The sequence below is a fragment of the Globicephala melas genome, chromosome 10 (genome assembly GCF_963455315.2).
Source record: "Globicephala melas chromosome 10, mGloMel1.2, whole genome shotgun sequence".
NCBI classification, from domain to species: Eukaryota; Metazoa; Chordata; class Mammalia; order Artiodactyla; family Delphinidae; genus Globicephala; species Globicephala melas.
In genome coordinates, this window is record NC_083323.1 from 90,383,693 (window position 1) to 90,408,037 (window position 24,345).

Genomic DNA, 24,345 nt, shown 5'->3' on the forward strand with positions numbered 1-24,345 from the left:
GCAAAATGGCATGGAGGGATGGGGCCAAAAGCCTGATCGCAGTGAATTCAAGAGGAAATTGGAGAACGGGAATTGGAGTCAGCTGGTATAGACAGCTTCTCATGGAGTTTTGCTAAAAGGGGAGCAGAGAAATGGGCAGTAGCTGGCAGGGGATGTGGGGTTAAGAAAGGGCTTATTTAAACATGAGAGAAATAAAATAATAGCATGCTTGTAAGCGGATGAAATGATTCAGTAAAAGAGGAAAATTGATAACATGGGAGAAGCAGGGGGGAAGTTACTGTCAAAGTATTCAAACAGACAGAGGACACGGAGTCTAGTGCACATGTAGAGGGGCTGGCCTGAGGAGAGTGGAAACAGTTCATCTATAATGTAATAGAAGGAAGGCTGGCAGAGTGTACGGGGGAAGTGCTGGTGGTAAGGAGAGCTGCCGGGGGAACTTCGGGAGGTTTTCTTTTAACTTCTTCATTTTACTCAGAAAGTATGCAAGTGAAATCATCAGCTCAGGGAGAGGACTGAGGGCTGGGAACTGGAGGTTTGCAGAAGGAAGAAGATAGGAAATACTTGTCTGACCACGGACAGTTATACGGTCCCAGGCAGGATTTCTCAACCTGAGCCCCTGTGGACATTTGGGGCTAGATAATTCTCTGATGTAGCAACGTGACCTGTGTGCACTGCAGAATGTTTTGTCCATCCCGGGCCTCTACCCACTGCATGACTGTAGCTTCCTTCCCCCTTGCCCCCTGTTTGTGACATCCCAAAGTATCTCTAGCCATTGCCAGATGTACCCTGTGGTTAAAATTTCCCCCAGTTGAAAGCCACTGGCCTCAGGAAATGTAGTATGAATGTCACAGACCATTAACAGCCCAATGGAGGTTCATGATCGTGAATTTAACATGAGCTCACTCAGCATTGTTGTGTTCTATTTGGCGTGCAAGTTCAGCACAGAATAAAGAGAAAGTGAGATTTAACAAAGGTGGGGGGCTTGCCAGATGAACACAATGAAGAAAGAAGAGACAGGGAGTGATGTTAATAATTGATCACAGAGTTTATACTTGGTGAGGATGAAAGGAAAGATGGTAGGAATACTAGATCGTAAGTCCTGTTGGGGTCAAAGGATTCTTGGCATTGGGGTTCTAGAGAGAGCAACAACTGTTAGGGCTTTCAAAACTAACCTCCTCTGTGTTGGTATCTAGGAAGGAAATCTCAGATGGAGGAAGTGCAGGATGAACTTGTCCACAGACTGACCATTGGTCGGAGCGCCGCCCAGAAGAAGTTCCACGTGCCACGGCAGAATGTGCCAGTTGTCAATATCACTTATGACTCCACCCCAGAGGATGTGAAGACATGGTTGCAGTCAAAGGGCTTCAACCCTGTGTAAGTCTCTCTGGGGATACTTTACAGTTCTGTGTGTATAACATGCAGTGTTTTCAATTTGATCCCTAAGATGTCACAGGTGACTCTTAGAAAATGTGAGAACCCGAACTGCACCTGTTTCCATGCTCAGGAAATGACTCTAGCCATTTTTAGCTAAAAAAAAAAAAAATTGGAGGAAGGAGAAATAACTATCATTTGATGGTACCCCATTTTCTAGATGGTGGTGTCTGTTCATCATTGGTCCCTCGAGCAGTCTCTTGGCAACTTTGAGGCCGGTGGCTGTCTTTCTGCCTCAGAGGGTCACACAGGCTAGGTCTGTAGTCTTACCTAGACTCCCCAGACCGCAGAGGACATACAGCAGAACCTTTCCTCCTGCTGCAGCATAGAGATCCCAGGCAAATAAAAAATAGGTGACGTTACTTATCGTAGGTTATAATCTAATAGAGCTTTCCTTTAGGAAAGCCACAGTGAAGTTTCTATTTGTCTATAATTAAAAACTTGTAAACATTTTCTCGTGTATTTGGTAAACATATTTGAATATATGTCCTTGAACTATTTGACGAATACATATTCAAGAGCACTTGACACATTATAAACTCACCCAGTGTGACTGAAAACATGAGGTACACTGGTTAGTCAGTTGCTTGGCTACTAGAAAGTTATCCATTCCTTCTACGAAACACCAAATTTCAAGAAATTGGTAATACACAGTAAAGATAATAAACCCAGTTGACTCTTTTTTGACACTTCACGATCAGTGATCTTATATAGCCTCAGGGTCGTTATCATGACCGTCCCCTGTCATTGCCCTAAGCACTCTAGTACCATTTATGAGTTCCAGTGTATGGGACACCTAGAGAAGAGAGGTTGTAGCAGGACCAGAAATCTTTCTTTTGTTTTATCCAGACAGTATTTTTTTTATTTATTTGTTTGTTTGTTTGTTTTATTTTTTATTTTTTTTTTTTTGCGGTACGTGGGCCTCTCACTTTTGTGGCCTCTCCCGTTGCGGAGCGCAGGCTCCGGACGCGCAGGCTCAGCGGCCATGGCTCACGGGCCCAGCCGCTCCGCGGCATGTGGGATCTTCCCGGTCCGGGGCACGAACCCGTGTCCCCTGCATCGGCAGGCGGACTCTCAACCACTGAGCCACCAGGGAAGCCCTATTTTTAATTACTTTTTACTGAAGTATAGTTGATTTACAATGTTGTGCTTATTTCTGCTGTACAGCAAAGTAGCTCACTTATACACCTGTATGCATTCTTTTTTATATTGTTTTCCATTATGGTTCAGCCCAGGATATTGTCTGTAGTTCCCTGTGCTATACAGTAGGGCCTTGTCGTTTATCCGTCCTCTATATACTAGTTTGCATCTGCTAACCCCAAACTCCTAGTCCGTCCCTCCCCCTTGGCAACCACAAATCCAGACAGTATTTTTAATGCTCTATTTCCCTCTTTTCCTCCTTTTGTTTTTTCAGAACTGTCAATAGTCTTGGAGTATTAAATGGTGCACAACTTTTCTCTCTCAATAAAGATGAACTGAGAACCGTCTGCCCTGAAGGGGCCAGAGTCTTTAGCCAAATTACTGTACAGAAAGCTGCATTAGAGGTACGACTTCTCAACCTAAGGTGGTGTTTTTCTACATTAGTCAAGAGTGTGGACTGCAATTTGAAAGCTCTGGAAACAGTATTTATGTCCATATTGGTCGCTCTCTTTGCCTTTCATGCAGAGCTGAATTCAACTCGGTTCAGCTTTAGTAATCTGTCACTGGAGACCATCAGCGAGCATTTTCAGGGAGATTAGTTTGTTATAAGTGCTCCTATAACATGAAGCTTGAGCTCCATATACTTTTGGATATCTAGTGAAAAGCCTAATGTTCTCATTTTACGTGCACGACCTCTGTAGGAATTTTATTTACTCATTTACTTCGGGTGAGTAAGTGACTTAAGAGGCCAGAACCCTTTTACCTGTACTTAATGTTTAGTTTGGAGACTCTAGCAGGTTAGAGGTTGTCAAGTCTTAAAACCGTGGCTGTGTGCCTTAGGCCTGCTTATACATATAAATAATCAGAGGGAAAATATTAGGTAGGGATCATTGCAAACAGCGGGCCCTGAAGCGTCATTCTTTAGTTATAGCTGTTTCTATGAAAGAAAAAGAGTAAATGTTTTCTAGATTGGCTGTTCTTAAGGTTTCAATATCCTACTCTACTTACGTGGGCTGTGTAAGGGTAGTAGTTTCTAACTGTTACATCTCACAGCTCTCAATAGCTTTCATGAAAATTAAACTTAGACTCCAATGAAAGGGTATAGGCTTTGGTGTGAAATCAATACGTAATTATCTCTAGCAGGTTTATTGTATAAATTCAACAGTTAAATAACTCAGTAAAATAGCTTCGTGCATACAACCCTGTAACCATTCTCACTCAGGAGAAATTATATTTCCCTTGGAAATTTTTCCTACGACATTCATCTTGGTTGATTCTATTAGACTTTTTGTATATTGAATGTGAGTCGGGGTTATATCTTTTCTGAGGCAGTTTTGTTACCATTATACCTTCTAATTTTGTTGAGAAGGTATAAATTCCTCCTTAAGGATTATGATAGAAAGTTCCATATTCCTAACCGTTCTGAATTCCTTTAGTCCAGACTCCCTATCACTGTCATTTCCCCTGACTTCCCATGTGCTCCTGGCCTCTAGCTCCTGTTCCTCTGGATGTGAATTAAGGCAGAGACTTCCTACCTGAGGTTCTTTGTCTTCCCCAGGCACCTTCCCATCATGCCCTTCTCTTGCATCTAGTTCATGGTTCATATTACTCACCTGTGTTGCCAGAGATTTCTGTAGATGAGAGAGGAATAAGGAGGGTGCATAGGGACTGTAGGCCAGGTTTGGAAAGGACAAAAGCCAACAAGATGTCAGAAGGTCAGAACCCTTTGGTATGAGGAAACTTGGTGTCTTCCGAGCCCAGTCTCTGGGCCTGATTTAGAATTCCCTAAGGTAGATAGATGAGTATCTTACTTGACCTAAAGAGCATTCTTTGATAATTTACCATCTTTTTGTGCTTCTTGTATAATCTCTTCTTTCCCCCAGGGAATCTAGAGCATTCCACATGCATTACTGATTTATCTTTAACAGGTTCAAGTGAAAGGCATGGTGAATGAATTACCTTAAGACAGTATAAATGAAAATGTGATGTTAGTAAAGTCCAGCATCATCACTTATATGAAGGGCGGCCTTCAGTTTTCCCCTTAGAGACATGAGAAGAAAAACACAAAGAACTTTTAGCCTAAGCCATTTCATGACATGATTTGCAGCCTCACAAACCAGTAACCGTCTCGTCCGAACCGTGTTTGTTTTTCAGGATAACAACGGCAGCTCTGAGTTGCAAGAAATCATGCGAAGACGACAGGAAAAAATCAGTGCTGCTGCTAGCGATTCAGGAGTGGAATCTTTTGATGAGGGAAGCAGTCACTAATTAGTTTTTAAACTCCATTATTCTTGGCATTATTCCAACGTGCTTTGTTTTAAGAAGCCATGAAGGGAATGTCAGATTCTCATTTCTTGGTGTACAGAATTTATCGCCATAAAGAAACAACGCAAACATAAGTAAGCAGACGACTTGCTCCTGGGCCCGTTATTTTTATTAAAATGAAAACATTTTAAACAGAATTTCTCACCTTGGGAATATTTTGCCTACTTTACCAAGGTGAGGTTTCCTTTATTGGATTAATTATTTCATCCCCATCTCAATGCCTAAGCAGACTTTTTTTTTTTTGACAGTGATGAGTTTATTTATTGCAACAAAACAGAGATATTGCCCATGATTCAAAATCTAAACAGTTTCACTTTTGCCTGTGACTATGGTAGGTATCATCCAGGGTGTAGCTTAGTTTAGGCTAGCCTCTGCTTACTTAGGTCTCTTCTTCAACATACTCAGTAATAGAATGTTTAGGTTTATTTAAAGTTCTTAATGCCAACAGTTTTTAAAAAAGATTAAAACATTGAATGAACTGTAAAATGCAACAAGGCCTTGGACATACAAATAGAAACCCTTGGAGCATTCCCGAGACGTTTTATCTGTCGTGGCTCTGTTGATCACAATTCCTTGTATAGCTTGTATTTTGATTCCGTTTATATTCTTCTTCTTATCTATACTGTGTTCTTATATATGAGAAAGCACAAGTGTAAAAGAGGTCATATACATTCCAACTCTGTCACAGGAAATAGCCTGCATTGGTGTGTGTTACAGTATTCTGCTAAATGAAGGCCTCAGTCCTGAATATTGATATAAGTAGTTAAGAGCAAATTGGGGCCATTTTATGAGTTTCTCTGTGTCAAGTTTTTCCGGTAATAAGAAATAATATACACATATTTTAATCCTGTGAAAGATTCTAGGTAGAGAAAAGAAAGAGACTTAACCTTCAACAAATGTTATTTTTGAAAACATGATTTTTGTCATTAAATGTTATATTATTTCACATATATAAAACAGATGTTATGTAAGAATGTTGTATATTTTAACATAAATCCATTTAGAGAGATTATCTAGATTCATTAATTTTCATAGTGCCTTTTTCACATGAGTCAGCTGGAAAGTCTGCAATAAACAGTATTTGCCGTACATTAATAAATGGCTTCTGTGTCGTTGGCAAAAGGGACCTTTGGCGTGTAGAGTGGGGATCAGGGTTGCATGGAATGGGAAAAACAGAGGCCCACGCTCTTCCTTTTTTTTTTTTTAACTTATTCCCAGTGGAGTTCTGAGTGGGTAGAAACTTCTCTAGAATACTTTCTTCAGTTGTTTCTCTTCTTTCCACCTCTCTTATTTCATCATCTTTTCTTTTACCATCTAGTAAAAACAACCTTACACACCATTTGTGATTACAAAGTGCTTCCACATAAACGCTTTGTTAGAGATCTACAATAATCTGTGAGTTGTATTTTATAGATGAGGAGGCTTAGCTTCCTAAAGGCTAACTTTCCCCAAATCATGAGGGATATGAGAATCTCTTGTCTTCCATTTCTCAGTCTGTCCGTAACGTCGTCCCTTGGACAAAGTGAGGCAAACATGAGAATCATAATTCTTGTAGATCGTTCCCATTTCATAAGCACTGATGCACATTTATAACTTAGCCATTATTGAAAATCTCTGAAAATGTAGGTATAAGACAAAAGAAATTGGCACGGAAAAGTGAAAATAACCTGTGTGTAATATAGCATATCTGACATGAAAAGAATTGGTATCATTTATAAGTATGTCTTTATGCTATAAAATTCCAAAGGAAAATATCACCAAGGTAGTAATTGCAAGAAGTAGTTACCTCCCTCTGGGATGTGGAGACCAAGAGAAGACTTGGGATTAATGGGATTTAAAAGCTTGAGGGAGAGTTTGTATCCCAACATCTGAGGAGTTAGGCCACTGGGATGAGAAATTTGGAGGAAAGACGCCACAACTGGTAAATCTTGGAGAAGGGGGCACAGCCTAACTGGTGCTGTTGCCTCAGGAATTCAGAAAAGAATTCAGCGGAAGAAATAGTTCAGCAAATCCATGGAGCTGGGACTCAGACCTCAGAGGAGAGCAGTCCAGGCAGCTTGTACTGGAATTTCTGAGAGGGAACAAGGAGGCTGCTACTGGGATTGCGGGGTCACTGGAACCTACAGGCAATCAATCACTACTTATAGAGTGAAGAACTATTATTAGGGTGATGTTGACAGAAACAGGAAATAAAGCAGAAAAAAAGCAAGTCCCTTGTTTCCCCTCTAGCTTCCTGTGTCCCTGTAGCACACTTTTTGGACAGAATCTATTGGTCACCCACCTGGCAAAGCCCCAGATCACAAAGATGGGAATAAAGGGGGTAGATTGGAAACTGAGAGAACAGCTCAAGAACCAACGTGTTTCAACTCCGGCTACTTAGCTTATATGTGCACTCCTCTGTACATCTTTGAAATTCTATAAAATGATTTTAAAAAATGTTTATACTTTTGCCCAAAAAATGCAATCATCCTTCTCTGTTGTTTAAACAGTATTTAACATAAGGAATTGGTTAAACAGGCAAAAAGGAAACACTGTGATACCACAGAGGTAGTAATAATGGGAAAGCAACCCCCATCCCTTGGGCTAGGGCTGCACAGGGAAGGGGTTGGGTTTATCAGCAATGAGAAGCCTGAAGAAGGAAGGACCCTGGGAGCTTGGGCACAGACCACCAAAGAAGAGGCACTGTCTGGTGTTGGTGCTGATGCCTCGAGACCACAGAGGAGAGATTCCCCTGTAGAGCTGGGACAGAGACTTGAAGAGAGAGAAGGTTCTGGACAGTTTACCTCTGAGGGGGTGCAGTGATGGGGTTCTGAAAACTTAGGGGAAAAATCTAGAAATTAGAGTTCCCTACTGCTGCTGGAATCAGTTACCTACTGCTGCTGCCCGAGTGGAGCTCTCATCACTGGCATTAAGCCATCTGCTTATGGCCTTTGTGTAGTTTGCTGCCTGTTTCTTGATGTTCATTGAGCTTTTGGAAACTGGGGGATTATCGTTTTTACTAAATTTGGTAAAGTTTCAGTCATTACTTTTTTTTTTTTTCTGTCCTTCCTGCCTTCTCTCCTTGGGAGACTCCAATTTCATGTGTGCTAGGCCATTTGAAGTTTTCCCAAGGTCACTGGTGCTCTGTTAATTTTTTACCCAGTTTTTTTTCTTCTCTTAATTTTTTACCCAGTTTTTTTTCCTCTGTGTTTCATTTTGGGTAATTTCTATTTCTGTCTTCAAGTTCACTAGTCTTTTCTTCTGCAATTTCTATTCTTTTAATCTCTTCCATTTGTGTTTTTCATCTCATATGAGAGTTTTCATATTTAGAAGTTTTACTTTTTGAAAAAATATCTTCCATGTCTCAACTTGCTCAATATTTCTTCAATTTTATCAATCATATGGAAGCAGTAAAAATATCTGTCTTACTATTCTTGTTTATTAATTCTATCATCTTCATAAATTCTAGGTTAGTTATGATTGATTTTTTTCTTTATTATGGGTTTTATTTTCTTGCTTCTTTGTATGCTTGATAATTTTAAAAGCTCTGGCTGCTTTCAAGATTCTTTTCTGTGTCTTTCATTTTTAATGTAATTTTTAATTGGTTGCCAGATATTGTGAATTTTACCTTTGTTGTGTTAGGTGCTGGATACTTTTGTATACCTTTAAATATTATTGTCGTTTGTTTGGGGTTGCTATTAAATTACTTGGTAAGAGTTTGATCTTGCCTTTAAGCTTTGTTTGGTGAAACCAGAGCAATATTTACATTATAACTAACTTTATCTCACTGTTGTAGCAAAACCCTTCTGGTTCCTCAACCTATTGTTCCATGAATTATGTTTTCCACTGTAGCAGGTGGTAATAAGGACTATTCCTGGTTCTGCATGAGCTCTGAGAACTGTTCCTCTAACGCTTTCAGGTGGTTCTTTCCTCAGGCTTGAGCAGTTTTCTCATAGGCATGCAATGATCCATCCTCAGCTTAGGACTCTATGGGGACCCTATGCATATCTCCAGAGCTCTCTCTTCATGCAGCTTTCTCCTCTCTATTACTCTGTGCTGTAATTTTAGCTCCCTTGCCCTTGCCACACTTCAAGCTTTGTCTCCTCAACTCAAGGGGTCTGCTGAACTCCACATGGGTTCTCCCTCCCTGCACTGAAGCTTGAAAGCAATCCCTAGGCAGAAAGCTGGAACAGTTGTAGGGTTTTCTGCATTTTTTTCATCTTTCATTGACCAGTGTTCAATATCTTGAAAACTGTTCACATATGTGTGTGAATACATATGTGTGTGAAGCACATATTATTTCAGGCTGGAGGGTAAATCCAGTCCCTCTGACTCCATCTTGGCTCAGACTTGGAGTCACCTTGCTTTTCAAAGTATATATATATTTTTTACTGTATATAGAAATCTAGGTTACTACTTTTTATTCTAGAGCTTTAAAAATGTCATTCCATTGATTTTTGGCTTATATTGTTCCTGAAGATAAGTCAGTCATCATTCTTACTTTTTCCTCTGGCTGCTTTTAAAATTCTTTTCTGTATCTTTCATCTTCAGCAGGTTGATTATAAAATTGATGAAGGTGGTTTTCTTGGTGTTTATTCTATGTGGGGGTCAGCGAGTTTCTGGATTTTTAAGTCAGTGTTTTCCTATTATTAGAAGCGCTTTTTCCTTACAATATTTTTTTCTGCTTTTTTTTTTCTTTTCTTCTCTTCAGACTTCTATTACATGTATGTTAGGTCAGGTATCTTACTATACCCCAAAGATCCCTGATTCTCTGTTAATATTTTAAAAATCCATCTCTTCCCTATTCTTCAGATTAGAAATTTATGTCAATATGTATTCAGCTTCACCAACTCTTTTTTTCCCCACTGTGATCTGTCTTCCAGTATGTGTTGGGTCAATCCAGTGCATTTTCTTTTCAGTTATTGTATTTTGTCAGTTCTAGAATTTACACTTAGTTCTTTTATATAGCTTCCATTTCTCTGCTGAGACTTTCTGTCTGCTCACTCACTAGAAGAATATTTCCCTTTAATTCTTTGAGCAACTTTCCTTTTTTCCCATAACAAAGAAAGGCTGCTTTATAATCTACCTGCTAAACCCAACATTTGGGCCATCTCAGGCTCAGTTTCTATTGATTGCTTTTTTCTCCCCCACTATGGGTCCTATTTTCCTATTTCTTTGCATGTGTAGTAGTTTTTTATTATATATACTTGACACTGTAAATGACATGTTTTAGATATTTTAGAATATGTTATCTTCCTTGGAAGAATGTTTATTCTTATTCCGGCAATCAGCTGTATATTGGCTGATCACTTTGAGCTTGTATAGCTTTGGTTTTATGCTTTGCTAGGATGAATTATGGCAAGTTCAGTGTGTTTTACAAGATCTTCTAACTTGATGGGACTCTATCTACAAACTATCTCTTCTCTGAAAATCTTGTCAGGACTTGATTTCAGGCTTTGCCTGTAGCTATCAAGAGTAGTTTTCAGGGCTTCCCTGGTGGCGCGGTGGTTGAGAGTCCACCTGCCAATGCAGGGGACACGGGTTCGTGCCCCGGTCCAGGAAGATCCCACATGCCACGGAGCGGCTGGGCCTGTGAGCCATGGCCGCTGAGCCTGCGCGTCCAGAGCCTGTGCTCCGCAAAGGGAGAGGCCACAACAGTGAGAGGCCCATGTACCACAAAAAAAAAAAAAAGTTTTCACAGTGGAGTCCTTAATTCTAAGGCATGCCCTTTTTGGGGGGATGAATTCACAGGATATTTTACATCTCAGCTGGATACCCAAGGAGTTAAACAGCTCTCTTCACTTTTCCTGGGCTGAACCTCTGACGTCTCCCAGCGCAGCGACCTTTCTCAACCTTGCAGTGGCCACTCTGGTAAGCATTGGGTGATGTTGCCTTGTGTGAACTGGGTGGGTTCACTTACAGATTTCTGCAGCCATTCTCTGCACAAATGCTTCCACTCTGGTTCCCCTTTTCAGAATTTCCAGCTGCTTCCAGTGCCCTGAACTCTGATCTATGCCTCCTCAGCTCATCAGGGCTAACTTATTCCTTTTGGATCTTAGTGGCTGCACTGCCTTTGGGGAATTGTCCTCAAATCAAGAGCTAGTAAGTTTCCTTATCCCAGGGATTGTAGGCTTGTACTGCTTGTAAAAGATAACTAGTAGGGCTTCCCTGGTGGCGCAGTGGTTGAGAGTCCGCCTGCCGATGCAGGGGACACGGGTTCGTGCCCCGGTCCGGGAAGATCCCACGTGCCGCGGAGGGGCTGGGCCCGTGGGCCATGGCCGCTGAGCCTGCGCGTCCGGAGCCTGTGCTCCGCAATGGGAGAGGCCACAGCAGTTAGAGGCCCGCGTACCGCAAAAAAAAAAAAAAAAAAGATAACCAGTAAATTGTATCTCTTTCCCTCCCCTGCCCTTAAGAGGCACTGGGTCATGGGAAGCTAATGTGAGAGATACTCTAATCACTTAAAACTATTCCTTTCCTACTTTTCTCTAAAAAAGATTATAGGAAAGTTTGAGATTCATTTGTTTTCTACAATTAAATTTATAGAGGCTGAGTTGCTGCTGGGTGGATATCTCACTAGGCTTGTTCTGCTCTCTTTCTTCTCAGTGCTTACATGGAACTATATCAGAAAGTTGTACAGACCCAATAAAGGGATTTTTGTAAAGACTGGTTGTTTCTGGGTAGGAAAAGACAATATTCGTTCAGTAAACGTTTTGTAAGTGTCTGCTTTAAGAACTGGATGTTCAGAGAGCATCCTAGATATAGCCTCTGCCATCAGAGAACATACAGTCTAAAGAACTGTTTGCTTCTTGCTGTATTTATCCCTGGTGCTAGTCTTATTGGTCTCCTGGGGCAAAATTACACCCTAAAACCACCTAAAATGAGTGCTGACTTCCCAGAGGCTGTGATTTTATACTTGTGACATTTAGTTTTTCCCAAAGGCACGCTTTTAAGTTAGTCCGCTCAGAGATCTTTGTAAGGGTTGTGTCAAGGGCTCCTGGGAATGAATTAGGAGGGGAAGGCAGTTACCATTTTACCACCCTTCTCTTGGAGCTTCTTCTCCTTATTTTAAACAAAACATAACATGCTCAAAAAAGCTGTGGTTGCTCTAGGCAATACCCAGATAAGCGTTCTACTTCCAGCAGTTCTGGGACCCCAACAGGAATTTTAGTATGTACTCCCATCTTCCCCCCCAACCCAACCCATTCTCTTTCCACCATCTTGGTTAGTCAGTTCCTTCTTTTCTGCAGGCCTCCCCAGGACCGACTCCCACACTGCGTCACGGGCTCACACCACGTCACAGCCTCCTTTCCTGGCCTCTTTGTTCCTTTCTGTTTGCATGTTTAGGACAGAAAAGAAGTGGGAGAAGCCAGTGCTCTGAACTCAGTTTTATAAGAAATCCTCCATTTTTTTGATGGTGAGATACCCAGGTACCAGGAAAAACATATCTTCTAGTACCCAAATGTTCAGGTTTATTATATCACATTTGTGAAAGAAAGGCTATCAAATTAAAAGCTAGTAAAATTCTGATAAGATAAAAGGAATTACTAAGAACCATACTCTTAGATTCTAAACTAAATTGGGATAAGATATATCTTATCAGGTGCTCCAAGGGAAGTGAGGTCCGGAATCTAGATTTCTGTATCAGTGGGGATATTTTAACAGCTGAGATGCTTCCTGAAGGGCTTTCGGCATATTACATTTAGTTTGGTGCTGGGACCAATTGGGCAATGAACCAGGGCTCCTGCCAGGCCCAGATGGTCCTGGTCCAGGCTGATTGCTTGAGCTCTTTCCTTCCTGACTGTGATTCCAGGCACTTGGCCCAATTCCCACTGCTTTTCTGGGCTGCCCCACCTGCCCTACCTTGAAGAGGTCAGTCTTATCCCTCGAGCGTGGCCATGGAGTAGGAGATAATGTCTCCAGCTTCAATCATTTCTGTTATCCCCCCAGATGAACACATGATCTCTTTCAGATAATGGAAAATCTGGGAGTAACACACACACACACACACACAAATGGTGAATAATATCTACAGGTCTTCCAGAGCTTGTCCTATTTTATGGTTTCTTACTCTGAGCTGCTATCATATGCTAAGGGCTTCTTCCCTCCCATCTATTCTTAAAGAAAGGAAAGCAGGAACTGAACTCATATGTGCTGAAAACTTTCACCTATATTCCCCACTTTATAGATGAGGAAATTGAAACTCAGATATAAGTTAAGTAGCTTGTCACACAGTAAGTGGAACGACTGAAATTTGGACTAACTCTGCAACTTCTGTATATCCTGCAAATCATCTTTTCTCTCGGATATCATAGGTCAGTATATAAAATTTTTTTTAAGCAGAAATAGCATTTTTTAAACTATGAAATTTTATATAGTATCCCACCATATGAAAGAGGTAAAAGCAGTTTCTCTCGTTGAAGCTGCAGAGAGGAGGCCTGGAGCCTCATTTGGAAATCACTGGTCCAGAGCCCACAGAGTCCCTCCTCCATGAAGACCCTCGCTGGTGAACAGGAAGCCGATCATTCCATGGCAACAATTAGACCAGGTTTGCCTTTCGTGGGGACGCTTAGGCTCAGAGATAGTAGGGTGACTTCTCAAGGGCACAGGGCTGCTAGGTGGCAGAGCACCGTGACTCGCAAGTCTATACTGTGGCAATCACGTCACTCTGCTTCCCCAAACCACCACGCACCGACAGCAAGGAGCTGTCAGCGCAGCCCTGCGGAGGAAGCTCTTCTTATGCCCAGTGGCGAACAAAGCAGCTGGTTCACGGGGGCATTCAGTGGTGTTCACAAGTGGTACCTGCCCAGGTGTACTTACATATTGCAGTTTGTACAAATTGACTTGTTGGTTTCAGAAGAAGTAGCCAGCTTTTCAGACAGAGTGTTAGTGCAACAGACTTGCACAGGTTGCTTGCGCTATTGCAGAGGTTTTCACTGGGTGTGAACCAGGCCCTGGCATTGCTTTGCTGGGAAACCCGCTAGTGTGGGTTTTGTGATGCACTTGGTAGCAGAGAACCAAAGTGGAAAGCCAGGTGTGGGCAGTGCAGGGCTCTGATCTAGAGGGTCAGCTCCTGTTTGGCACCATAGGCCTATGGCATGAGGGTCCTCCTTGGGTCACAGGCTGCACCTCTTTTATATCCCAAGGTCCGTGACTGTTGGGGGTAGAATGGGAGGGGGTGGTTCAGGTGTCACCCTGGGGAAACTGAGCCAGCCCAGCACAGGCACCGGCCTCAGATGCTCTTATCAAATGTATTCAAGAATCCCAAGATGGCCCTTGGAGATGGTGAGAGGTGTGCTTGTCCTGAAGAGCCATGTAATATACTAAGTTATTCGAGAAATTGTTTTCAGCCCCTCACACATTATCTTCTTTATTTTTTGAAGCCCTGTGAGAAAGCTACCATCACTATGTCCATTTCACAGATGAGGCCACTGAGTCACACTCAGGGGCAGAGTCTCAGTTGAATTTCTCTCCACCCACACAGTCCCTTGTTCTAAACCATTCCATCTGCTGTACGGCTGGGCCCTGTGCTGTCCTGCTTCCCAAGTTCATTGGTTAAGGGAGGATGTGATTCGGGTGATTTTGAACATGAAAGAACCCTTCCAAGACGATTTTGTTATTTGTGTTTGTAAAGGCAGCAGTGGTTGCAGTTAACTCTTCCTGTTGAAACAGCGCTGTGGATGTTTTGGCGTTCTCAGAACTGAACAAAAGTATGTCGTATCAGCTGGCTTTGAACTCCTTTTCACTGCCCTGGACTCACCATGACACGCAGGCTCAGAATCTCCCCACACACCAAGCCTCGTGGCCTCCTGCACGTTTGAGCTTTCATTGATGTGGAACTACTCCGGGGCCTATTTTTCACTGAAACCCAGGACTCAGGTTCAGAGTCAGTAGCCTCACATGTGGTTCAAAAATCTGAGTGGGTTTCCTGAGTTATGGTCTTGTTATGGGGTTTGGAAAAAAAAAAGAGAGAGAGAGAGAGAGAGAAGGAGAGATCTAACTTGGAGGAAAACCACTTCTGGAGAAGAGTACATGTATTTCCATAGCAAAGTTTATTTATTAAAAGAATCCATCATGATTCTGCGGCCTCTTCCTGAGCCCGTATTTGCCCTGTGGGTTACCCTCTCTCTGTTCTGTCTCATCTTTAACCTGTCTCCTGGGAATTTCACTGGGTAGTCACACACCACTGCCCTGAAAAACTCCCACCGTTACTGAGATGGAACATGGTTGTAAAGGTTATCCTCGGGCTGCCATATTAGTTAAGGGTACGTCGACTGCCTTAGCCGACGATGCTAGCATCTCATGACGACGCGATAGAAATGTGTTACTGGATCACATCCTGGGCCATTGCAGGCAGGGGTTTCTCCTCCAGGTGGCAACTCAGGGACCCAGCCCCCTTCCGTCTTTCTGGCGCCACCGTCTCTATCTGGAGATGATAGGTAGGTAGAGGAGGGGGGAGGGAGGGAGAAGTAGGGAAGGTTGCTCCTGGCAGATTTTCAGGGCCTAGGGGCCAGGGAGTACAGTCTACCCCTTCTCCCTCCCGGTGAACAGAACTGACTGCATGTGCCTGGGCAATGTAGCCCCAATATGCATGCTTACACTTGCAGTGACAGTAAACCTGCTTGATTCTGCCGAAAAACACATGCACAGGAGCTGTCTGTGGAGGCCTGGGAGTCAACCAAGAAGAAAAGCTTCAGAAGGTAGGTTCAGAGGTTTGGTTACCCCCATGGGCCCCGCTCACTGACGCCGTGGGTGTTTCATGAATGCTCGCTGCCAGGGGTGAGTGTACAGCATTAGTATTCTTTAATGTGGCTCAGCAGTCTTCAATACTTGAACATGGCTGTATAGTCTTCCTTGACCCTTCCAGAAAGAAATCACCTGTCCTCTTGGTACTGCATTGGCTGCTTTATGTATTTCTATCACATCATCTGTACCACTCTGTTGCCCTTAGTTTCCATTCTAATATCCCTTATTAGAATGTAAACTCCTCTAAGCAGAGACCTTGTCTCATCTATCTTCATAGCCCCAGCCGCTTCCACGGTGCCTGACATGGGATGTTGAGTCAACAAATGATTTTCTTTGAGGGCTAGAAATTTACTGTTTCTCAAATGGAAAGTTTTAAAAGTCAACCTCTGTCAAGGCAGCCCTTGTCAGTGCCACAGTGCCTGCCCTTTTACCAAAATGGGAAAGTTGATTTGGACTTCAAGCCTCTGTCCATGAGAGGTATAGAGCCATACGTCGGTCCAAGAATGTGAGGGGCTCTCGCGGGCTCTGAAGATCACCCCTTTGCTGGTTTCAACCATGGGTAGGAGTGGAGGGAGGGCCCAGGGGCTCCAGGGTGTCTCATCTCATTTACCTGCCTTAATCCTATCAGCCTCACCTCCACCTGCTGTCTGCCTGGAGACATTGGGACTTACCCTTGTGTTCCTAGGGCCCAGGCCAGTTCCTGGTCCATAGCATTTTTGCTCAGTAAGCATTTGGTGAATGAATGAACATTTGACTAAAGTTAGAAACTTCTAATCATTGAGAATCACGCATATAGCAGACAGCTTGGGACCTGGGTGGAAATCAGAAGAACTGGATTTTACTTCTCACTTTGGCTTTGAACACCTGTGATATTTTGATTTGTCCCTAGAGCTCCTAAATATATATTTAGAACTCCTAAAACCCTTGGAATTTCCCAAGTGATAAGAGCAGTAAAGGTGTCTGGGTATTTAGAACAAAACCCTTTCAACCACACCTGAGCTTATGTAAATGAGAAAACTTTTGGAAAGCACCGAAGCATGGGGGCTGGTTGGAGGTTAGAACTTTCAATCCCATCCCCATCCTTAAAGTTAGTAAGTTCCTTAGATGTGTAACCAAGAGAAGAAAGTGCTTTCTGAGGAATGAAGTGATGGGCTGCCCTGGAGGTGACAATTCCGGAAGCTCACTGGAAGTGTTCCGTAGAAAAGAGTTAGCCATTTGCCAGGGACGGAGAGTCTTTTTGAGTAGGAGAGAAGGCTAGCTTGCTGATTCTCATCGAGAAGGGAGGACCATGTCAGGGTCTGTGGTGCCTGATGAGTAACAAAAACTATGAGAACTTGGTGTTTCTGTTCTTAAGCCATTGGGAAAAAAGGTGTGTACCACTATTACTGGTGTGACTGCAGAAGGTTGACCACATTTGAGCTATACAAGTGAAAAATGTTGAAAAAGACTTGTCTAATGCTTTCTTAGTCCTTCCAACAACAACCAGACTCTGATTCCATAACATAGTTTTACAAGTTAGCCTATGGTACCATTTGTGTCTCTGGTGCCTGGTGTATTGCAAGTGGTCAAAAAATCTGTCCTTGATTGATTGCTTTATTCACTCAGCGGATTAGATGAACGTATATTTGTTGAATGAATGACTGGATGAACCAGGGACTCGTCCTTGACCCCAAGCTTAGAGCCCCACTTGCCCCAGGTCTTGTGATTATGGCCTTTGTTTTCCACAAGGTCGTATGGGTTCAGGTGACCCTGCCCCGAACAGTTTGTTCGTGTCCCTCATAATACAACTTCCAGAACTAAACATGATCCTCCATCTTTAACTGAGTGACCCCACCAGGATCAGGCCTTGTGATAAGCATCAACTGAAACTGAAAACTCGTGCTGCTGTGGAAGGCCAAGAGTCAGAGAGATCATGGCTCAAGTTTCCTTCAAATGCACCCAAAAGAGGCTTTAAAAACCAAAGAAGTTTGTGTGTGTTAGGTTTTGTTGCTTTCTAACTCCTGTGGCCAAAGTGGTTGTTCTGTTCAGTCCTGGGCATGGCCTCTGAGCTCTGAGCCTGGGCCAGGCCCCAGGCTAGTGATCAGTGAGCTAGGAAATGCGCCAGCTAATTTGAAGCACATCACATCAGACATTTCCTGAGGTGGAAAGGAAGGCCTCCTTGCTAGAAAGCAGGGAGGATTTTGGCTCCTAGAGATTGGATTCAGTAACTTTACTCCCTTGGCTAACGGCCAATCCCCTAGCAAGTAGCTCTCATAAGGTCTGCAAAAGACTCAGTTCCAAAGCCTCCAGCCCCTGCTTTACACGTTGACACCACAGCCTTCTTGGAGAGATGTATCCCTTTCCGGGGTCAGGGACAGCTTTTAGAAAAGAGGAGCGATTATAGAATCTGATTAAAGATTTTATAAGAATTGAAAAAAAAAAAACCTTACTAATTTTTCTAATTTTAAATTTGGGGGGCAGTGTTGACTTTGTAGTGGAAAATTGTCGACCCCGAATTAGAACACTGTCCCCCCGAAAAGGTTGCCATCCATCCCTTTCCTTCCTTTTCAAGTTAAATAAAGCCATATAATGAATGTATAGGTATGGATGTATTAGTGTTAGATATTAAATGTATAAATTAGAGTCTAATGGTAGTTTCTCAATTAACTTCAGAAATTGGCTTTTGCAGCCAAGGAATTTGATCTCAGCAGCGCTCAAAGTGAAATATTCTGTTATTCCGAAATCTTCAGCTCTTTCTGTGCACCATGTAGGCTACTGTGAATGCCTGTGCTAGTGCCTCTATGTTCAGTGCACTGTAGAACTTCACAGATGATTACAAGCAACACTGTAATTAAAACACAGAGGCCCTAGCTGCCTCCTGTCTGAATTCTTAGAGTTAAATCCTGGAGTGAAAATTAAGCTGGTTTGAGGGGCCCCTAGGGTACGTGAAAGAATAAAATACAAAACACCTTTGTGTGAATTAGCAGATCTGATACCCTTTACACCTGTGAAATATGGTGCTTTTAGTAGGTAATTCTACAGTTCATCAACGGAGACTTAGGACAGATACATCTCAAAGTCATCTATTGGGATTGAAACCCAAGTCTTCAGACAGATAGATGCTTTTCCCATCATAAACTGTACACTTCAGGAGCACCGGTGTACCAGTGATGTACAGAGTGACGGCTGTGGAGACCCCTGAAGGAAGGATCTGGTTAAGTTCCCGGTGTGACTTTTCTGTCATCTAAACTCTGAGGCTTCCGTCTAACTCTGGATACTTCATCTTCTCTTTTGGGAAAACTGATCTGGGACTATTTGATTCCTACCTGGAAGGGGTGCTCAAGAAAATCATAAAATATTTACAAAGTGCTTTAAGTTTCAGGGAAGTAAAGTTCCAGTCTGTGAACATGGGAAATGCACCTGCACCAGCAGGTGTCTTATCAGCTCACCCAACGTTGCTTACTTCACTCCTGACCTGTCCGTGTGCGAAAACCTAAGGAAGTCACACATACACTTGCTACTTTTCTTTAGCCACATGTACTCCTGGGAATGGAGTGGTACATTATTAACATGTCCAAGAAGGGACTTAAAGGGGTGGGAGTGAGAAGAGAAGGTGGCAGCAGGGAGGTGAGAAGGGGAGGAAGAGGTGGGGGCGAGTCAAAGCTGACAACACCCAGGGAGTCCAAGCTGTTAACCTGTGGGGTCTGGACAGCCTCTGCCGTTCCTCCCCCCTCCCCACGAGGAGAACCTGAGACTCCCTGCCTGGCCAGGTCTTGCAAAGAACTGTGCCAGGCTCCGCTGTGGCCAGGCCTTGGTGACAAGAGACAGTGGGGTGCAGAGCTGTTCACTTGGCATCCTTTACCTTTACAAAGGTCACTGATAAAATGTGAAACTGCGTGCATGGCTTCATGGAGATGCGCAGGAAAGCGGGGATCCAGGGCGAGGGGCGGATGCACAGAGAGGGGGACACAGCCTCCTGAAACACACACAGGAAGGCTCAGGACAGCCAACTGCTCCAGCGAAGCAGCAAGCTTGTGTTTACTTTCAACTCAAAATGTTTTCCTTTGTATATCCGTCACCTCTTCATTCTCAGGAAGCGACACAAAGTAACAGGCTTCAGGATGCCATCTGTGTCCATTCTGACAGTGTTCATGTCACAAGACACAATTATGTACTGCAGTTATACAAAATGCAAAGAATAGGTTGCTGCTAGTTACACAGGTTAAAATGAAACTGACAACCCCAAAGAAAACAAAACAGAAAGTTATCTCTGTCAGAATCCATAGAGGTGCTTGACAATATTACCCCCCCCAAAATGTAGGCAAATCATTGTCCTAGCATGCTGCAGTTCATTGCCACAACTTCATAAATTCCCAGCTCTTTGGGGGAAGGAAAGTGCGTGTTCACAGCCTACAGTTCGCAAAGAAATAGCTTTTACGTGTATGCAGGTCAACAGAAAGAGGAACGCAAACTCTAGGCACCAAGATTGCTCAGACAGCAGTGGAGTCTAAAGAGTGAGACTTCAAAGTCTTCTGAACCAGATCTAGTTTGTTGAAAAGGAACCTGGACAGTGACATTAGTCCAAGAGGGCCAAGGAAGAAACACTGAACCGTTAATAAGAAAAAAACATCAAGAACTAGAACAATTAAGACTTAAATAGTTTTTCTACTCTACTTTGAAGCTGAATTACAGCTCTTCATATTTGGAAAAGATACGCAGTTGATCTGTGGGAAGAACCTTTCTCTCTCCCCCGATCCACCCTCCCCATTCCTGATCCAGTAAGCTTATGTTGGATTATAGATAGCACTGGTTCAATTTCCTTGAAGCAGAATTGCCATTTTTTCATGTGTGGGCATGCCTCTTTTTAACAGTGAGGTATAATTTGACACCAACTATGCCTGATCCTTCTTGGGTTACGAGCTTGATCAATAGTACGGGCAGAAAACAGTTCAACGTTCTGATAAAATCACACACGTACAAAAATTATTGCACTTAAAAACAACAGCAAAAAACTCAGCCCAACCAGCAAAGGGCCAGCGAAACTCTTCAGAAGTGTTGTGCTTCCTGCCCTTTGCAGAGCGTCTGGACCTTTCTGGTGTCCGGTTGAATTTGGTCCATTATTGAATGTCCAGAAGTGAGAGTCCGAAAGACACTGTAGGCTCTTTAAGGCTAAGTCTTCCCGCTGCTTCTATGAGATAAATTATCTTGGCCACGTTCTGCAAAGCAGGGCTCTTTTTAGCAAATGGCTAGTAGAGCCCCTCCAAAAAACTCTTGGAAGCAAGGGAGGATGGGTTCACATCATGTCCTGTCCTGTAAATGAGAGACAGAGGAAGACGGTAAGCAGCCTGGGAGAGCAAAGCCCCTCATCAACAGCTCTGTGGCTGGAAGTACAGCGACCGCCTCCTGATTCCATCACTAGCTCTCATTACACTCAACCCCACAGCCCACGTGGACGTGGGCTTATCTGTGCATCTTTCTCTGTGCAAGTCCTCCTTTCTGTGGCTCTGTCTTTCCCTCTACCTGCAAATTTGTCTCTGTCTGTCTTTCCTTATTCTTTATCTTTCCTGCCTCCTTGTGCTTTCTGTCTGTCTTTGTTGATGAATGTAATGGTCTGATGCTAACCCTATCCTGGTACTCACTAGTCCGTATCCTACCATACTTCTTCCTCAAGGCACCCTTGTCCTCTCTCTCCCTGTCAGTGATCCCTCCAACCTTAATATATTCATACACATTCTATGCTCTGTTAACTGAGTTGAGTTAGAAGATTACTTGTTACTTTAGCCAAGATTACTTACACCTCCGAAATCTGATGTCCTAGTTAAAACGTGAGCACAAGGCATTGACTGTGTTACGACTTTTTTTCACGATGCTCTCAAGTAAGTACTCACATAATAGATGAGATCAAGGCATTTGAAAACTCCGCTAACCTAAGACTATTGTCAATATTGTTTTTCTTCTTTGGGGTGTCTACTTTAGCTCATGTCTTCTTTGTAGCCCCTTGTGTGGCCCTTGTAGTCAGTAAAATGTTTGCATAAAGTATCTAGGTAAATAGCATTTGATGGTAATATCCTGATATTGCAGGCACAGATCCAACATCAGAATAATTTAAGGTTCAGGGTGGAGGGAATGGAGGGCAAATCTTCATGAGTTGCTGAAGCTCTTGCATGCCACACCCACCAACTAGGCCCACTGACGCTCAAAGATCTGCTACGGTATTTGTCTCTCCCTATGACCACCTCCCTGTGACCACCGCTGTGGGGTCAGAGTCAGCACAGATAGCCACTGCTGCCTTTGTCGTATCCCATAATGCCCTCTCCCATTGTGCTAAGACAGGGTGCCCATGATGGGTTCTTCTCCACTTACTGGTCTAGATTCTGAACTAAGACTTGCTGACATTCTCATAGATGACGTCACTGATGCAGAACTGCTGCTTCTTCTTCATCCACATCAGTTGCACACACTGATGGATAAAAATGTACTGCTCCTGGAGCAAAAGACAAAGACAGGTTTTAGAGCAAGATATCTTTGTGCAAAAATATAATATTTTAATACTATGGCAGTATTAAATGCTATGATGTGATGCCAAGGGAAACATTCTTCATTATTTATGAGACAATTTTTTTAACATCTTTATTGGAGTATAATTGCTTTACAATGGTGTGTTAGTTTCTGCTTTATCACAAAGTGAATCAGCTATACACATACATATATCCCCGTATCTCCTCCCTCTTGCGTCTCCCTCCCCCCCCCATCCCACCCCTCTAGGTGGACACAGGGCACCGAGCTGATCGCCCTGTGCTATGTGGCTGCTTCCCACTAGCTATCTATTTTACATTTGGTAGTGTATATATGTCCATGCCACTCTCTCACTTCATCCCAGCTTACCCTTCCCCCTCCCCGTGTCCTCAAGTCCATTCTCTACGTCTGCGTCTTTATTCCTGTCCTGTCCCTAGGTTCATAGAACCAGTTTTTTTTTTTTAAGATTCCATATAAATGACAAAATTTTATAACTAGAAAATCCAAGAGAATCAACTGTAGAAATAGTTTGATTAAAAATAGGGCTTAGAGTATCACTACTTAACGCTAAAGGCAATGAATATTCAAACAATAAATCATGGGGCTATTTGAAAAAAAAAGTAGCACATCACCTCATAATACACTGAAATAAATTCCAGGAAGTTTAATGAATTAAGCCATAAAAACATAAAGGAAAATATAGGTTAATTTTTCTCTGATTACTTTAAGGAAGGACTTTAAACTTTAAACAATGAAATAAGTTACAAATAAAAATGTCAAACTACTGTATATAAAAAGCAGTAAAAAGAATAAAATAAAGGGCAAACCAGAAACTGAGAGGGAATATTTTCTAGAATTATGACAAATGTTGATACCTTCATCTTTGTTTAAAATTCATCCACATCAGTAACATGCACACTTAAAGTGACAAATAAATAAAATAAACGGACCACTAGACCAAATATTCCTGGAAAGCAGGGACCGTGTCTTTTTATTCCTAATACCCAGCACTTAGTTTGTGCTTATTAAATGTTTAAGTAAACTGAGAAAATATTAAACCATATGCAAAAAATGGCCAAGTAATAAGAAATTGTAAATTGAAACAATTTTTTTATATATAAAGTAAGCAAACCTAAAGGAAAAAAATAATATTCAGTGATGATTGAGTTGGTTGAAGCAATCATTTTTACCTACAGTTGGTGGAGGTACAATTAATAAAATGCTAATAAATGGCATTGTGGACAGATAAAAGTAAGAAAGGAAAGAATCCAATTTAATGTCCTATAAAAAGGAGAATGTTTTAAGTAAGCAACAGCATATCTAAAATGAAACAGTATGGGACTTCCCTGGTGGCCCAGGGGTTGGGAGTCCGCCTGCCAGTGCAGGGGACACGGGTTCGAGCCCTGGTCCGGGAGGATCCCGCATGCGGCGGAGCAACTGGGCCCGTGTGCCACAACTACTGAGCCTGTGCTCTGGAGCCCACGAGCCACAGCTGCTGGGCCTGCGTGCCGCGGCTACTGAGGCCCACGCGCCTGGAGCCTGTGCTCTGCAGCAGGGGAAGACGCTGCAGTGAGAAGCCCGTGCACCACGATGAAGACCCAACACAGCCAAAAATAAATAAATAAAATAAGTTAAAAATATAAATAAAAGAAAAATAAATAAATAAAATGAAACAGTATTCAGTCTCTAAAATGAGTTATAGAGTTTTAGGCAATTTGGGATGATACAGGTAGCAAAATATTAAGTGAAAAATCAGAATGTAAAATTAGCATATGTGTATAGGGCATATGAGCACAATTGTGTGAACATTATACTTGAATGAAGGCCGAGATGAGGTACGCCAAAATATTGAGAGTAGCTGTCTTTATGCCATGAAGTCAAGGTCATTTCTCCTTTTTCCTTATTTGCCGGAGTTTCTAAGTAATATCATTAAAAATAACCTTTAAATAAGAACCAGTTAAGATAACCACAGGATTTCAAGGACCTTTTGTATGACAACTTCATACAAAGGATAAAATTAAATACTTCAAACTTCCCTGGACTCACATGTATTTTTCAACAAAATTTGGGGAAAATACATTCCCTTAAATTGTGACAACATCACATCAGTAACTGAGCTTCCCTTTCTTGTTATGACACATCCCTCCATTGCTTCTGATGTTGAGTCAAGCACAGAGCATCGATAAGGACAGAGACTGCCTGGTTTCTCAACCCATACCTACGCAGTGGCCA

General features: G+C 42.6%; 2 protein-coding genes across 11 annotated transcripts in view; one reads left to right on the plus strand and one right to left on the minus strand.

Moving 5' to 3' along the window:
• The window catches only part of EPS8 (EGFR pathway substrate 8, signaling adaptor), a 241,501-nt gene extending 235,516 nt beyond the window's left edge, over positions 1-5,985 (plus strand). For all 8 annotated transcript variants that reach the window (XM_060306092.2, XM_060306098.2, XM_060306094.2 and 5 more), the window contains 3 exons: positions 1,194-1,374; positions 2,846-2,975; positions 4,726-5,985. In XM_060306092.2, coding sequence (XP_060162075.1) covers positions 1,194-1,374; positions 2,846-2,975; positions 4,726-4,839 — 425 coding nt within the window. In that variant the 3' untranslated portion in view covers positions 4,840-5,985. The remainder of the gene's footprint in view (positions 1-1,193; positions 1,375-2,845; positions 2,976-4,725) is intronic.
• A 12,016-nt stretch (positions 5,986-18,001) lies between these two features.
• Positions 18,002-24,345, minus strand: part of PTPRO (protein tyrosine phosphatase receptor type O) — a 231,335-nt gene continuing 224,991 nt past the window's right edge. For all 3 annotated transcript variants that reach the window (XM_060306114.1, XM_060306115.1, XM_030841319.2), the window contains 2 exons: positions 21,961-22,081; positions 18,002-20,907 (listed from right to left, as the gene is read on the minus strand). In XM_060306114.1, the coding sequence (XP_060162097.1) occupies positions 21,977-22,081 (105 nt within the window). In that variant the 3' untranslated portion in view covers positions 18,002-20,907; positions 21,961-21,976. The remainder of the gene's footprint in view (positions 20,908-21,960; positions 22,082-24,345) is intronic.